Source organism: Colossoma macropomum, unplaced genomic scaffold (genome assembly GCF_904425465.1).
Source record: "Colossoma macropomum unplaced genomic scaffold, Colossoma_macropomum, whole genome shotgun sequence".
In the NCBI taxonomy this organism is placed as follows: Eukaryota; Metazoa; Chordata; class Actinopteri; order Characiformes; family Serrasalmidae; genus Colossoma; species Colossoma macropomum.
Genome location: NW_023494810.1, coordinates 16,967,564 through 16,986,045, shown reverse-complemented (window position 1 = coordinate 16,986,045; position 18,482 = coordinate 16,967,564). Strand labels below are relative to the sequence as shown.

Below are 18,482 nucleotides of genomic sequence, written 5' to 3'. Positions count from 1 at the left end.
TGCATTTAAAACAGACATGATTCTGTTGTAGAAATCACTGCATGGGAAACACTTCTGAAAAACACTGTCTATGAAAACACTTCATCGCTGCATCCACAAACGCAAGTTAAAACTCTAAAACGCATAGAAGAAACCATATATAAACAGGACCCAGAAATGCTGCCACCTTCTCTGGGCCTGAGCTCATTTAAAATGGACTGAAGAAGGGAAATGGAGAAGTGTCTGATGGTCCAACGAATCAACATTTGAATCAACAGTTTACAAACCACTTACAAAACCTGTTTTTGTTTGCATATCAATACCATTGTGCCACCTCTACTAGCACTACATAAAATTTGCAAATTTCATTCATAAAACTAGGTAGACATAGTTACCATATTTACATGATACCTTATGCTTTATATTTATAAACAAGTATCTAGAATTACATAAGTGGCTTATTGTGTAAATAGATAAAAATGATGAATGGCTGATGCTGTTTTATTTATAAATAAAATGTAAAGCTTAGAGAGCTGTTCCTAAATGAAAATCGAATCTGGCATGTTTAGCTGTAGATGGGGCTCTCTCTTCTTCAAAGATTGGCATCTTCATCCCTCTGTTTCATATTAGCATAATTAAATTACACAGTGCATTTGTATCATATATTTCCTCTCATTAGTCGTGCATGGATAATATATAAAGAGGAACTATATGATATAAATGCATTGCGTGTAAATAATTTTGCATAATTATAGCATAATTCTTATCAAGTTAGTATCTGTAATGTGATTAAAAGAATTTAAACTGTAATATGTTACACTACTTCATTACAGGAGAATATAATTAAATAACTGCAACACATTCTTACCATGTTAGTCCCAACACTAAAGGAAAAATTAGGCTTCACAATGGCTCTAGTACTGTTTTTGGCTATGCAACATACTTTATCCATTGATGATTTAGGCATGAAGTTTGCAGAGTGTTTTTTTGTCAAACTATGGTTTTAAATAGTTTTTATTTGTCAGTTTCTTTCAGGAGTGTCTGGCTGCCACTGAGAAGCTGAAGCAGTACATTGATGTTCTAACTGGAGGACTCAGTGCTGTGAGTGTTTTTTACACTGATGAAAATCTCTCTGCAAGTGCCCATGCAGCAGGGGCTCAAATCACAATCAGCTGCAGGCCTGCCGTTAACAGGCCAAGCAATCAGCAGCAAAAGCAGCAGGAGAAAGTACGATGGAACATTTACATTTACTTTTACATTTATAACATCAGATGCTCTGTGTCTTAAACGGTATCCAGAGCATTTTACAGAAGAGCATTCTTGTCTACTCTGCTTTAAAACTTATGCTTATTCTAATGTAAGTAGATTGGAGTCTAAAGATACCATCAAGCTCAAGCACTGCCAGCTTCCAAACAGTGCTCATAGCAAAATACTTAAACCTCATCTATGCATATCTGGAGATTTTTGAAAATAGTTTTTTCTTTGCATTTGGTCTTCTGTCCACATGAATATTACATTATAGATAATTGCAAATGGTGCTTTTTGAAAACGCTCTCTAGTAATGAGATTTTTGGAAACGCTGTTTTTTTCATGGGCAAACTCAGCTTTTTTAAAATGTCATTAACTGCTCTGTCTGAAATACACCCGATGATTGGATTGATTCTGTGACAACAGAGTTGATTTGAAGCTTGAAATCTGAACTGAATTTAGCTATGTTTTTTTAATACATGGTGCATAGGTGCAGAATCTTCTGGATTCAGTTATTTCACGGGTGTGAAAACTTGATTGCAAATATTGAAAAATACCTCAGTGATTCTAAAGATATGTTATGGTGTTCATGAACCAAAATTTCAAATTAATAATTTCTTAACCACAATTCAAAACCTCCATTTCTTTGACTGATCAGGACCGTGTAGATGTGGTGTAGCTATGGCAATTTAAACAACCCCATGGTAGCAAGCGGTAGCTTGTTTTTGCTTTTTTAAGCTTTTCTGGAAATCGGACTTTGAATCTGTGTGAGATATCAAATTATGTAAGTGTGCTGGTCTGCATTAAGTCTAGTTAAAGGCTAGTTATGATGATCATTTATGCTGAGGTGTAGCATGATCTGCTTTCTTACCAACTGGGTTTAATGCGATTAAATGGCTGAACGAAGCACCGCTAAAAATGTTGAAAAAAGCCTGTTCATTTCATATAGACACCATGCCATAAATAATTCAGAGTGATAATGTACCTCATCTGTCATACAATTCAAAGGATGAACATGCTACTTTCATTCAGATAAACAGCATCAGGTGTGTGTGTGTGTGTGTGTGTGTGTGCGTGTGTGTGTGTGTGCGTGTGTGTGTGTGTGTGTGTGTGTGTGCTCGTGTGTGACAGTAATCAGTATTCTGAGCACGTCTTGTCCTGCAGCTGCCACTAGCAATGAAGCTCAAATTGAGCCAGTAGGTTCAGTCATTTAAACCCATCCATGTTCCATCTTCATTTTTAAAATTGAGTTTATATTTCACTGGGCTAAATCAAAATCACTCTTAAATAGGTTGAAAATGGATAGAATCCGCATGAGGGTACAAGACAAGGCACAAGGGAGAGGGAATTAGGGAAAAAAAACAAAAACAAAAAAGGCAAACTGTTACGTAAAGGGAACAGTATTTAAAGCATTGATTCATTGCCCTCAGTGCATAGTTCACGTCACCTTTGCCAGGTGCATCTAGATCTTCTCAAGTTTCATAGATTTTCTCCAAGGATAGTCATTTACCAGTTGGGTAGATTACTTAAAAATGTGATCTGGTACTGATTACAAATTACATGACTGAAATTGTAATTAATAATGTAATATTTTAGATTACTTAAAAGGTGTGATTTAATCTGACTATTTTTGGATAAGCGGCTTAGGAAATGTGTGTGCGTGTGTATTTTTGGACTATTTCTGATTTAGTCTTGCAAACTAAACTTCTGCAAATCATCAGATTCTGGTGCGTTTTGCCCCTAATGTGGCCAAGAACCACCTTCTTTGATAGGAAGGGGCTGTTTGACTACATGCAAAATAACCAACCAGAGAACATTGTTTTAACTTGACATGTAGAACAAGAAGATTCTCATAATAGGCTATAATAAAAATAACTTTTGTACTGGATTGCCAAATGCACAAATTATTAGTATTATTGTTATTTTATATTTTTATTGGTATTATATATGACATTGGTAATAGTTTCAGTTGGTTTATCACAAATTGAGCGTTTTTTGTCAGTTTGGTATTCTGTTTATGTTTAGGCAAGCAACTCAGCAAGCTAGTTAGCAATGCAGGGACAAACCTACACAAATGCTTTTGATTATCTAGCTAACTTAGAAGGCATTAGGCTAACGTTAGCTGAATTACATATGTTAAAATTTGTTACTTGCATGCACAACTATGTCAAGTTTGAAAAAAGGAGGATTTTTTTTTTCATTTTTACAATGATGTACACAGAAAGGCGATGATAATGCTAACGCTAATAAGTTATGCGTCTTCATGTGTGAGCTCATTTTGGTGGAAATGTCCGCATTCATCCATGCACATTAATGGAAGAATGGCTCCAGGCCATTCATTTGTTCATGGTCATCGAGCTATTATATAGGCTTAATACAATGTCATGCAGTTTTTAGATCATAGTGAACCCCCAACTTTATATGACAGATTGGATTTTATCACAGATCAAGAACACCCTCCAGGAGGTAGGCTTATATGTGTCCAAGTAAACAATCAAGAGAATTTCACCATAGTAAATACAGAGAGTTTAGCACAAGATGTAAACCATCGGTAAGCCTTAAAAACAGGAAGACCAGATTAGAGTTAACAAACATCGTAAAAAGCCTGAACAATTCTGGAACAGCATGTTATGGACAGATGAGCCAAAAATGAACTGAATGACAAGATGAGAAGAATATGGAGAAGGGAAAGAACTGCTCATGATCCATGGCATGCCACCTCATCTATCAAGCATGGTGGAGATTGTGTTATGGATTGGGCATGTGTGGCTGCCTATAGAACTGTTTCCCTTATATTTATTGACAAAAGCAGTAGGATGACTTCTGAAGTGAATAGGGCTACATTATGTGCTCAGATTTAGCCAAATGCTTTACAACTCATTTGACTGCTCTTCACAGAGCAGATGGGCAACAACCTGAAGCATACTCCAAAAGCAGCCCAAAGAGGTTTTAGGCAAAGAAGTGGAACGTTCTGCAATGCCGATCACCTGACCTCAGTTCCGTTGATCATGCGTTTCACTTACTAAGGCGAAACTGAAGGTAAAACAACCCAATAACAAACAGGAATTAAAGACAGATGCAGTAAAGGCCTGGCAGAGCATCACAAGGGAAGAAACCCAGTGTTTGATGATGTGAATGGGTTCAGGAGTTGCTACAAAGTATGAAAAATGACAATTTAATTTATGATTGTTAGTTTGTTCAGTTACTTTTGGGCCTCTAAAAATTAAGGGCTGTGTATGAAAATGGTTGTAATTCCTACACTGTTTACCTGATTTGCATGTAAATACTCCAGTATACTGTGGTAGACAGCTAAAATAATAACAACTTTGTCAACGTTCAAATATTTTTGGACGTGACTGTATATATTGGCCAAGTACAAGATGTACAAGGAATGTTTCATGGTGCAAAATAAATAAAAAAAAAATCACATGACTACCATTTTGGAGATATTAAGTGTTTTATTATGACTATGAGGATGTATACAAATTCTAAAACAGTTGGAATAATAGGTAAAATACAAATAAAACAGAAAGTAGTGATTTCTGTTTTACAGGTATTTAATTGAAAACAACACAAAGAATAGATATTAAATTTTTTACTTTTATCAACTTTATCAATGTTTGTTAATATAAACTAATTCCAAATTTGTTGTGGGCACAACAGGGCCAGTGCGAGACTAGTAAGTTTATTGAATGATCAAACACCTGTTTTGGGACTTTCCACAGGTAAACAGATGAATAGGTAACAGGTGATGCTGTAATGATTGACAGCATTTTAAGAGCAATGTTTTTCAATGCAGTATTGTAAGGAATTAGAGATTTCACAATCTACAGTCCATAACATTATTAAATGTTATAGAGAATTTGTAGAAATGTGCATAAAGGACAAGGCCAAAAAACAATGCTAAATGCCTGTGACCGTCGATCCCTCAGACGGCACTGCATTAAAAACAAATATGCTTCTATAATGAATATAACCACAAGGGCTCAGGAATACTTTGGAAAATCCATGTCAGTAAACACATTTTATTACATCTACAAATGCAAGTTAAGACTCTACTATGCAAAGCAACAACACCCAGAAACACCGCTAACTTATCTGGGCTAAAGCTTACCTGAGATGTACTGGTACAGAGTGGAAACCTGTGCTGTGGTTGGTTCGCCTATCAAATTGTTTTTGAAAATATTGAATGTCTTGTTGCCCAGGCCAAAGAGGAAAGGACCATTTCAGTGCTTACCTTTGCAGCGTTCAAAAACCAGTGTCTGTCTTGGTGTGGGGGTGTGTTGGTGGGTAACCACTACATTTGTGAAGGCACCATTAATGCTGAGGGGTTTTTTCAAAGACATCCCTTGCAAGCAAGAATGAGAACAAATCCACTTTCACAACTACTACAATTGGTGTCCTCAGTTCCCAAAAGATTGCTGAACATAAAGGTGATGTAACGCAGTGGTAAACATGCCCCTTTCTCAACTTTTTGGAATGTATTGCAGGTATCAAATTTGGAAAAAAGGTATATATACAAAAAACAAAAGTTTTTATACTGTTTTCAGTTGAATACATGTCAAAAATGATTTGCAAATCATTGCTGCCATTTTATTTACATTTTTCCTCCTATCCCACTGTTTTTGAAATTGGGTTTGTAAAATACATGATGCAGAAAATAATCTAAAAAGAGCATAAAAAATGTTATGTCATTATGTTATATGCAAGACAAGAGCACGATAGAAAGCTGGTGGTAAGAGTCAGTGATCAAGGTGACCAAGTCAGTCTGATTCATGCTGTACTTTTAAGCTAGTTTACTGTGCATGTGGAAGGCAAATGTGACTTAGCTGAAATTGTTCTGATCACGAAGCATCAAGGTTAGAGGCTTCCACTCCCACTATCAGAAAAAAGAATCAGCACTCTGCTTTTCACAGCAGGCCACAAATCAGGCTGAATGAGTCTTTGCGCATTTGACCTGAGATGAATAGAGTGTTCGTTTTAGGCAGCGTTAATGTTGAATATCAAGAATAGTTACTTAATGTCCTTAATGTCAGATGTACAGAAGAGCACATTCGGTACATGTTTGGGAACAACTAACTTTACAGTATGTTTATAAAACAAATGAGCGTGTTTTCTTTGTCGATATACAGTAACTTAAAGCTGCACTATGTAAGATTTGGGGATTTGGAGACCTCTCTGGTGGAAACGTGTTATGTGCCCACAGCATATGGAAGAATATTTTGTAATGTCGGTTGTGCTCCAAACACCTTCAAAAAGAACTTAGTATAAGACGTCTTCCGAGGACGAAAGTAAATTATCCATTACTGTCATCATATCTTCATCAGTTAAATGTTGCTTGGTGACTAGCAGCAGTGAATGGCCATATTTTAGCATTTTTTTCCTGAGTAATGCTACTTCTTTCAATCATAGCAAAAACATAGAGTAGGTTTGAGTATATTGAACAGAACTATGTTTGATGTTATTCTTTGAAAAAACTGAAAAGGAACACTTGCTAAAAGTAGTGATGCATGACTCCAGGTTTTCTAGACTCCTTGATTCCACTTAATGTATAGATGAGATTAAACTGTCCTAAACATAGTTTACCCATTTTTTGTGTATTGTTACCGATTATTTGATTAATATATGTTTTAACACATTCACAATTCACATAATTTTACATACTCAGCATAATGAGGCTGCTAAAGGTAGCTTGAACTTCAGTGGGAAACTAGGAGTGATGTACTGAGAAAATCCTTACTGTATTCATAATTCTACCATAATTAGCCAGTTAACCAGATTTAAAGTTTTACCTTAAATGTTGTCCCGCCACAAGAATGTAACTCCAGCACCATTTAAGGTAGAACTGAAAACTGGAATAAAAAGCTGGCAAAAAAGAAGCCAACTTCTGCTTCATGCTGTTTACCAGTGTTCTGTGAAAAAATATGGTTTACTTGTGTTTTTTTGTTCCTTGTACCATTTTGAATCCTTGTTTATTTTAACTGTAATCATGACGAAAATGAAAAGTTTGGTTCTCTGTGCATGAGTTAGGGTACAGAGCAGTGCAGTTTTTTGACAGTGACTAGTGAGCAGCTTTGGCATGTCATAAAGCTGGTAAACAAACTCACACCACTCAAGGTCAACATGCTTCCGTCAAAATGTACCTTGAGCCAATTGCAACAAAAAAACACAGAGTCGACAGAGGCTTACTTGCGTTTTGAAAATCCTGATTCATTATTTTCTTGAACAAAACCTTGCATCTCCAGAAAGATAACAGAAGATGGAAAATTCATACTTCTGTTTTAATCTAAGTCACTGTTAGCACACTTTTTTCCAAGTATTTATGGGCCATTTCTTTTAGTCCATTCATCATGAAATTTACACACAATGTAAAGGGCAACATGCATTTACAAATCATCCCAAAACCTGAAAAAGGCAAAAATGGAGATACAAGGTTTTGCTCTAACAGCAGCAGTACAATTTTTTTTATTTTGATTATTTGAATATTTAAACATTCTGACTCATCCCTAGTCTGTAGCTGTGTTTGTGATAGCTGGAGTTTTAGGAGAGGGTGAACATGCCCCTGAACAAAAAATATGATTCGAAGAATTGACTCTTTTGGAATTGACTCCCCATCAACATCTAAAAGTCCTACCTTGGGAATTACGCTAAAGCCTACATATTTTAATCCCTTGTTGTGATGTAAGCACTCATCAGCACTTAAACCTTTCAGGTGGAATAAAAGACTTTCAATATGAGCCGAAAACAATAGATTGGAATAGAAAACTGTCAAGCCGGGTGGAACATGCCCATGAACAAAAATGGTAATGAAGTTCAATAGTTCATCAGTCACCGTACCACCATGGATGATGAGAAGGATTTATTGGATTGATGAAAAGGCCACAGTGAATCTTTATACGCTTGCTTATTGAGCTCATCCAAAGTGTGTTGAGTGTTTTTGCAGTAGCAGCAGTAACAAGAGGAATTATAGCTTAGCAGTTAACTGATCAGAGGAGGGTGAATGCTATTCTCAGCCTGTTATGATCAGCAGTTTCATAAAATATGCTGATATTAATTACTGTTGGTCTAGTGTATATGAACCAGTTTATCTCAGCATAACATTTTCTGACAATAAAAGTGCTTAGTAACAAAGCAAAGCTCTGTAAGGGATCGTTTAGGCGATACCTTTTCAATACGAGACATGCTACTTCTCTTACTTAAAAAGGAGAAGGAAGGCTTAGGAGGCATTTGACTGACAAATAGGTAAACATGTAACAGCAGTCTGACAGAACATGCTAGAAAATGGCCACGTTTCATAAATTGCAGACAGTTGAACACAGTCATGTTACAGCAAATTACAATTCAATTTACAATAACAATGTTATTGTAGATCAATGTAATTAGTCAGTTGTTTATGAGTTCTTATTAACAAGACATACAAACACAACAACACAACATTAAATTAAGATTACAATTAATTAACATTAACTCACTATTGAACAAACAGTTAATAACTACCTCACAGAACACCTTTTAAATATATTTATACCACATTTATAATGCTTGCTTACAAATGGTATGTTTCTATTGTCAGGGTAATCATCTGCTCATAGATTAGTAATGATTAAAAAGCAGACCTTAGAATAAAGTGTTACCACAATTTGTTACATAAATTTGATAATAAATAGATTTTGGATGAATAGAATGTTGAGTTCCAGGTGGTCGAAAACAACAAAAACTTTCAGCTTTTTCTTCATGTTGGTAGCTAGAGAAAAGACATCTTCATATTTATTGGTCAGATGTGATGAAAATATGACGGTGAGGCTCAGAGCAATGGTTGATAGTTTTTCAACTTAAACTTGCGATTTAAAAACAATGGAGTGCACTGCACAGGCTAGAGAAGTGCTTTTCAGTGAGGAAGTTTCTCCATCAACAACAGTGAAAAGAAACATGTTTGAGAAAGTTGGAAAAAGGTGTCACCTGAAATGGTGTCTGCAATAATGCATTTCTGTTAGTGTGTGCGAGCAGGTTCTGGTTTCAAGTTTAGCAGTATCAGTGAGGTCGAGTTTGAGTCGAGTCTCAAAGCCACAGATACGTAGTGCTGGCTCTAGCATTTTGGGGGCCCTAAGCAGGATTTTTTAGGGGCCCCACATGTTCATGCTCCCTCCAGAGCTACACTTTAAATGATTCAAATAATTTTCTTCAGAGGCTTTAAGCTATTGTTTTGATTTACTATGTTTAGTAACATTTTTGATTATGCTCCTTCATGGACTTCAAGTTCTATTCAAGATGGATTAGTCGTACTAGTGGAGGTCCAGTAATGTAATTTGTGCGTGATTTGACTGGACGATTCTTACAGGATAAAGGATCTGTGTAAGTTCCCCAAATTACCCCAAATAGCCCAGATTGAAAAGTATTGTGCGGACATTTGCGGCAGCATTATTCCATGGGCACCACACTTCCGAACAATGGCATTTCAGTAGTCGTGAACTTGAGGATTAAGAAATTGGGTAAAATCAAGGCCCATTTTAGCTGTTAGCCTTGTCTCCAGGTTGTCAAAAAATTTAAGAACAATTTAAAATGGGGACGCCTTATCTATTACCTGGTTTTGTTATTACATTACTGTGATGTCGATCCAAACAGGACTACTATTACTGTGGATTTATACATCTACATCTTACATATAGTCTTAAATAAATAAATTTAATAATCTTAACTTTGTTTACATAACATTAGCGAACTGGTGATCTGGCTAGTTTGAGTAGTACTGGTGATTAAATTCTCATTGCAGGTTCTCCAGATCGACTATTTCTTGTTTGTCTGAATAAAAGCTTCATAAAAATGGTGTAGAACCTTAATTTTTGGCTTTTTCACCTCATCTTGTGTTCCATTTTAAGGTTCCACATGCGTATGTTTGTTTTTATTTTTATTTTTTATCCTTATTTGAGCGTCTTACACAACATAATAGTGTAACAACCCAGAAGTTGCTGTTACAGGGCCCCCTGTAGCCATGGGGCCCTAAGCTGCTTAAGTCGCTTCTTAGATAGAGCAGGCTCTGCAGATAGAGGTTGGTCTTCGGTTTTAAGCCTGTGAAAATCTCTAATGTCTAACATGCATTTACAAGAATGTGTGTGTACACTCTGTGTTTGTGTTTGTGTAGATTAAGCACAGGCAGGATGAAGAGAAGAGGCAACTCTGTTCTCTGCGGGACCAGCTGAAACCTGCCCTACAACCTGAGCTTAAAGAGGTAATCTCTCACACTCATATGCACAATACCGACAATGATGTCATTTTGGTTTCTGAAGTTGGAGCCCACCCTCTCCCTTCACCACAGACACAAACGTAAAAAACTATCCCCATTCTGGATTTTCAGTTGTTGTCTTGATTTTATACAGTAATTCTTGAAATCTAGCTTTACAGATTAGCTATAGGATTTTATAAAACCAAATTTTATGTGTGTCCAAATTTTACTGTAATTCATAAGTGGCACCTAACTAGCCTTGCAAGCCAGGGAAGCTCTCCCAGGTGATCCTGGAATAATAAAAGAAATACAGTATATTATAGGGCACACACTGACAGACAAATAGTGCATTTAATATTCAAATGTGAATAACCAAGAATACCAGTCACTTTACTTGAAGCACTCAGTGATGGCATTTCAAATGTTTGTAATGTTTTATAATTGTTCATGTGTTTTATAACTGCTTTATAATTATGCTCAGGTCATTATCCATTAAAAGACTTTATAATTAATAGTGACATTTGTGTTACTACACGTTTGTAAGTCACCAACGTGTTAATCATAGGTCTTTGGTAGAGCTTCATTATTAGTGTGTATAAATATACTTACAAAACATTGTATCCGACAGGTTATAAAGCATCTGAAATGGCTAAAGGCTAATATTGGCACATTTTCCAACATCTCTTTATCCCTTAAAATTAAACAGGCTGTTTATGTTACTGTGCGTTTAAGACTAATATATCACCACTAGATGTTGGAACATTGCTGTGAGGATTTAATTGTATTGAGCCACAAGAGCATTAGTGAGACCAGGTATAGATGTTGGATGGTTAGTTTTTGATCACAAACAGCACTCAAACTCATCCCAAAGATATCGGTTAGAGCTCCAGCACTCCAGGGAATGCTGTTTCACTTTGCCACAGCCCAGTGCTGGGGGCACTTTATACCACACTAGCTGACATTTGACATTGGAAATGGTGACCTTAGGCTCATGTGCGGCTGCATAGCCTCCTATTCAATTGGCAAAGCTTTTCTATGGAAATTATGCAAGCTGTATGCATGAAACTGAATGCCTGTGTCAGCATGGGTGCAACTTAAAGCAGCTGAATTCACTATTTTGAAATAGTGTCTGGATACTTTTGGACATACAGTGTTCAGAATTAGTATTTAATGCGGTACTAACATGATGTTTTTTTCTCAATGCAATCAGTCTAGAAGAGTAAGTTTACATTTATGGATTTGCATGCAGTGCTGTGTTTGTGCTACTTATGTCCTTAGACGTATGTATATCATTGTTACCAGTCTGATTGTTTAGTGTGCTCATGATTTTCGACTTTTATTAAACACACATGTTGTTTTCCTTTTTTGCCATACACTAGGACTGGTCCGAATAATTTGAATACTTAAGTACTCGTTCGTTATATTAGTTTTCAGTTCTTATTTAGTATTTGTAAGTAATTGTAGCCTAAACTGCAATACATATTATTAGCAAGGACCTTCAGATATAATAGTTATTATTAACATATGGAAAATGTTAAAAATAATTAAAATAATAGGTAATTTAGTCTATTGCATCATAAATTCATGCCAGACCTTCTTGTCACTAGAACGCACCGCTTTCCACTTAAGTACTTTAAACTATGCGACTATAAGATGCAATAAGAGGTTGGTATACCATGGAGGCCTGACAATCACGATTACTTATCTTAGATTTGTAAATATAATGATACTTATCCAAGTACCACCAGGCTCTGGTGTAGCTTGTGCAGTGTGTGGCCCTCACAGCTGCTTTTCATGATAAAAAGGGCAAACTAGCCAAATTAAATGACTTAATAAAATACACAAACACAACAAACTACAATGAAGTAAAATAAAGCTCTGTGATAGTGACAATAATTGTAATTCATTACACCTTTAGCGTCTAGATAAAGTGACTCATGAACGCAGTGAAAGTGATACAGATGACTTACAAGAGCTGTATATGAATGAGAAGGTTACAGTCGTGGATTGCAGGCCTCAGCCTACTGTTATTACACCGTTGCTGCTTACTGAATATATTTTGAACTGCAGTAGCAGATATACTTAAAATTGCTGCTAATAATGAAACATAAAATTTTGTTGTTTTTAGTTAAAAAAAGGTTATTTTGAAAATGAGTATTAAAATATTTGTTCAGGTTTACCAATGAGTAATTAAAGCCTGTAAAAAGGCTGTTCGGGCCAGCTCTACTATACACTTCTGTTTTTACAGTTTTATGTAGAAAGCAGTGTGGAGCACTTTTTCCTAATTTTTTATATGATGTATATACCGACTGGCCACTTCACTGAGTGCACCTCCTTGTATCTACACTCATTATCCATTTTATCAGCTCCACTTATCATGCATTTTGTAGTTGTACACTTACTGACTACAGTCCATCTGTTTCTCTGCATACTTAGGTCTAACATGTTAGATCCCTTTCACCCTGTTCTTCAATGGCCAGGACCCCCACTGGACCACCACAGAGCAGGTATTATTTGGGTGGTGGATCATTCCCAGCACTGTGAAAATGGCATGTTGGCGTGTGTTGTGCTGGTATGAGTGGAGCAGACACAGCAGTGTTTTTAAACACTGTGTCCACTAACTGTCCACATGCTCCTACCTTGTTGGTCCACCTTGTAGGTGTGAAGTCAGATACAACATCTGTTGCTGCACAGTTTGTGTTGGTCATCCTCTAGTCCTCTGCTGGCTGGATATTTTTGGTTGGTGGACTGTTCTCGGTCCAGCAGTGACACTGAGGTGTATAAAAAGTCCAGAAGCACTGCTGTGTCTGATCCATTCGTCCCAGCACAACACACACTAACGTGTCACCACTACGTCAGAGTCAGTGCTGAGAATGATCCACCACCCAAGTAATACCTGCTCTGACCATTGCAGAACAGAGTCAAGAGATGTAACAAATTATGCACAGAAACAGATGGACAGTCTGGATTTGTAGAACTACAAAGTGCACCTGGTAAGTGCAGTGAGTGTAGATACAAGGAGGTGCGCCTAATAAAGGGTCTGGTCGGTGTATATGAACTTATTATTGTTATTATTATTATTATCATCATCATTATTAATGGTAGGCTATGTTAATCATTTGTAATATAACATGATATATTAGTGCTTCTTTGCCTGCTCATACAGTCATGTTTGAATCTAGTGCATGGCCTAAATGTATGGAACCTTGGTGTGAAATGTTTTGACAGTTATGTGTCAGCTCCCCTAACTGTGAACATATGTTCATCTGCAGCATGTGTGAAGCAACACTTCTGCTTTCCATTTCTGATATAGTGCATGCTGTGGCTGCTTTAACCACCGTCAGTGGAATGCCTTTGTATTACTGTGCAAACATCTTAGGCCACCAAAAAATGTATTTATCAGGGCTGGAACTATGTGCTGTGTGCAATATCAAACATTTCTCCACTGCCCAAGCCATCTGCTTAAGCATAATCATGTGAGCTGTGATATAGGTTAAAATCTAGTGTTTATATTAATTGTAGTCCATCAGGTCATAAAGAACAGTGAGGACCACATCCAGATGTTTGTGTTAAATGCTTAAAAGTTGTCAGTTAGTTGGGGCTGTAATGTCATACATAAAGCCAACAATGATCTGGGATTTTACAGTTTGGCTGTTCTTGTTGCTTTTATGTTCTTCAGCCTATAAATTATCTTTAGCTTGTTTTTAATGATAATATATTGATTAACTTTAAAATCACATATTAAATAACAGTGAGCTTTATTTTTTGTAATAAACTATTTGTCTCTTCAATCATAAATGCTTTACTTCTGACGTGGAGTTCCTCACATTCAAAGATGGTGAAAAAACACTACTTGAGTGTTTTTAGCGCTCTCCTGTGAGAAATCTGAATGAATGTGAAATGAAAGTGAAAATGAATTAAAAAAACTTTTACATACTGCTTCTATTTTTTCCACTTAATCAGATTTATAAGCATATTATTTAGTTTTAATCTCTGTGCTAAAATATACTGCAACACTTGCAACCTTTATAGCTACAAGCTCATACATTTTTTACGAAAAGCAATGTTACTAAATATTTTACCTTCAGAAGATGCATTTTACACCATAATTAGAATAAATACAAAACAATTAGAGAGTCCAGTATACCATCCAATACCTAGCTTATCTAATCATTATAGCATTAACTTAAATCACTATGGCAGTAAATTACTATCACAGTGGCTAGAGCTGCAACGAGAAGAATAACTGAACCAGCTCACTACATAGCAATAATGTTACTGAAAACTCTTCTTTTACTACAGTTCTGCCTCCTTTTTATTGTATTGATGTTTATTTGCATTTATTGTAATGTTTTACAAGCAAAAACACACTTTCTGCCTAGATTAATTGTTTTGGCTGGCCTAAGACCTTTGCACAATACTGTATGTGTTTCTGTGTTTCCTTTTCTATTTGATGCTCTAATCTGGAGCAGCTTTTTCTGTTCTTTTAAACACACAAACAATAAATACAAATGATGTTAAAATGCTGGTTCAGCAAACAAATCAATTGACACAGTTTCCCCCCTTACCCCAAATATAGTTGATCGGCCAAGACATGTTTGATGTCCAGAGATTGCTTTTTTAGGTTTGTACAAGATCTGTGAGGCTAACCTAGTTAGTATGTAGTGGAAGCTTATATCAGTTTGCATGCCTACATTGTTAAGGCATACTTCCATCATTAAGATGTAAACAAAGTAATTTTGAGTGGTTTAATGTAAAATGCTCTTTTCTAGAGAGACTTACAAAGTCAGAATTGTTCAGAGTGGTGGTGATAGGAACCAGACGTCTGAAGCATTCAGTGCCTCTAAATGGTACATGACAGAAAGTTAGTTCACAAAATGATTATAAAATATGCTGCTGGATGCCTGTGATATTGCATTATGATAGTTTTGAGATAAGGTTTTGGCCTAAAACATTTTTTTAAAAACATGGTTGAGGGGTACATAGAGGACGTTGCAAGGGGAAATAGTACCCAAAGAAAGACATATTTAGTTTGAGTGTAGTGCTCATTTACCAGTATCAGCATTACATATAAAAGTCAGAAGACATGTAGGTGCACTGGTCATTTTGGATTGTAGAGAAAAAGCTATATTTGTGTTGTGGTCATCATGACCCTTGATTGCTATCACCATTGTAAAGAAAGAAGCAAGTTTCTCTGCAGTGTACCATTTCACATTAGAGCTTTCTGAAATACATTTCTTTACATTTCAATGATCAAACTAAGCAGAAATGTTGAAAAATGAACAGAACTCTCATTTGAGTAATCTCAAATAGACTTTCTTAAGTGGTTTTTGACACTGTAAGACATGGATAAAAGTGCATAGAATAGCCAAAAACAAAAGATCAAATAGCAGCTATCTTACCATTCTCATAATAACATTTTAATAGAAGACAGCATGTTATACAGTGTCAGAAAATACAAACAGAGAGCCAGTGTGATCTTATTGTGTGTGTCTATGTGTGTGTGTGTTTGCTGCAGGATTCTTTAAGCAGACAGACCGTGTACAGCATGCACCAGCTTCAAGGAAACAAGCAATACGGCACAGAGAAATCAGGCTACCTCTACAAGAAGAGTGACGGGTAAAGTCATTTGTGTGTGTGTTTTTCCCACCACAGTGATGCAGATCAGCGTGATATGATTGAATCACTGTTTCTGAGCACAGTCTGTGCAGGGTAAACTTGTTTTCCACTTCTGGTTTATTATGCTGCAGTTGCCATTTTAAAGGGATTTTCCTACAGAACTAATGTGGCTTTTCTGACTGTATTAGGAAGTTGCTTTAAAAAGCAGAATGTCAGCTTGGCCCCTTACGAGTTCTGCTGTATGTATAGTGGTAGGGGTGGAGTGATAAGATGGCATATTATCGCATCATGTTAAGTTATGGCACAGTAAGCTTTACTGAGTATATTATGAATTTTTTTTATGTACTTTTTTAATTGGCCCTAGTTAATTGCGTATAGTGCAGCACAAATGTAAGTGAGAGTACAAACTAACCTGCTTTTGCTAAATATATTTAGAAGTTTTTTGAGCAAGATTAATATTTTTATATGAGCAATCCACACGTTTTTGCTTCTAATGAAAACTTTGTTTCCAGAGTCTCCAGTTTAGCCGAAAGCAGTCCGAAAGCAAATATTACAACTGACCCCATAGGTGTAAATGGAGGGGGTAGTTGTTACAGTTGCTAAAAGGGTCAGTCAATCAGTGCAAACACAGTGAATTGAGTGCAGTTCATGTTATTCGAACCAGACAAGTTTTCCAACCTAGAAATGTCTGCATCAACAAAAATATGATTACTGAAAAAAACCATGTGTTAAATGTTGCAAAATTTGTTTTTGACCACAGAGTAGAAGAGCAAGCAACAGCATGATGAAATTGAAACTATTTCATTTACATGGCATCTGTAGTATGTTTTTGGTAAATGAGCTCTTTTGCATTTATATGGGTGGCATGAGCTTCTATCATTGTTTACTTTGGGGGTCTTAGTTGTTACACTATGTTAAAACTAACCTCACTCTGAGGAGTCTGTGTTTTAGTCTGGCTAGCTTTCACTGTAAGGTGGTTATTTGCAATAAAGCACTGCATTACAGCCACCAAGAGAGTGATTAAAATAATGCACATAACTGTGATTAAAAACAGTTACAAGAAGTAAATGTGTATCATGTATTATTTTATGTGAATATGCCAAGTCTGAGTAATATTCTTTCCATACTGCCAACTTGGATTGCACAGGATGGATAGAAAACCTGTATTAAGATTATATTGCTGCATACTTATGATTGTGATATGACTTGCAATATATTCTAAGTGCACAGGTGAATCAGTAATGGCACATTATTAAAGGTTGGCCTATACTATTTTGACAAAAATAATTTACTTTTCTTAAATCACAAACCCAGTTCCAAAAACATTGGGACAGTTGGTAAAACGCAAATAAAAACAGAATTTGTAATGTTTTACCTCAACATCATAGTTTTTTTTTTTTGCTCATTCTAAAATTAATGCATGCAGCACATTTCAGAAAAGGTGGGGCAGGGGCGTTGTGAAAGTAGGAACATTATGAAACCTTATCCTAAACAGGTGATGCAATCATCCATGGTTATAAAAGAAGCATCCAGGAAAGGCCTAGTCCTTTATGAGCAAGGATGGGTTTCGAGGCTCGCCACTTGCATCAGCAAAAAATCCATCAAAAATAACATTCCTCAGCCAGGGATTGCAAGGATTTTAGGTATTTCATCCTCTACACCCTCATCCTGACCGAGTCCACCTTTCAGATTGTTTATGGAAATAATGCCCTCGTGTTCTCAAAGCCAAAGAAGAAAAGGACCATCGAGATTGTTACTGGCATAAAGTTCAAAAGCCAGGGTGTTTTAGGGTATGAAGCTGAACACATTTTGGAGCAGCATATGCTGCCTTTTAGATGCCGGCTTTTGTAGGGACACCCATGCTTATTTCAACATGACAACACCAAGCCACGCTCTGCACGTTACAACAGCATGGCTGCCTAGTCAGAGAGTGCAGTGCTAGACTGGCCTGCCCACAGTCCAGACATGTCTCACAGTAAAGACGTGTCTTATTAAGCTAAAATATGACAGCAAAGGCCCTTGACTTGACTTGACTGTGCAGTTGTACAGCTGAAGTCTAGTATAACAGAAAATGGCAAAACATTCTGCTCTCAACATTGGATCACTTGGGGTCCTCAGTTCCCAAATTGACAAGTGGAATTAAAAGAAAAGCTGATGTAGCGCAGTGGTCAACATGCTCCTGCCCAATTTTCTTGGAACATGTTGCAGGTATTAAAATTGCAATGAGCTATATTATTTACAAAAAAAAGCAATAAAGTTCATAAGGTAAAACATAAAATATTGTGTTTTTGATGTGTTTTTAATTTACAACAGATCAAACAGAATTAATCATTGCTTTCTGTTTTTATTAGCATTTCACACACTGTCCCAGCTTTTTTGAACTGGGTTTGTATGAAAATGCCTTGCTTCATCAAAA

At 36.3% G+C, this 18,482-nt stretch overlaps 1 protein-coding gene across 3 annotated transcripts in view; it reads left to right on the top strand.

Moving 5' to 3' along the window:
* Positions 1–18,482, top strand: part of unm_sa1614 (un-named sa1614) — a 94,464-nt gene that overhangs the window by 35,966 nt on the left and 40,016 nt on the right. For all 3 annotated transcript variants that reach the window (XM_036559292.1, XM_036559293.1, XM_036559291.1), the window contains exons 8-10: positions 1,005–1,080; positions 10,367–10,453; positions 15,966–16,066. In XM_036559292.1, coding sequence (XP_036415185.1) covers positions 1,005–1,080; positions 10,367–10,453; positions 15,966–16,066 — 264 coding nt within the window. The remainder of the gene's footprint in view (positions 1–1,004; positions 1,081–10,366; positions 10,454–15,965; positions 16,067–18,482) is intronic.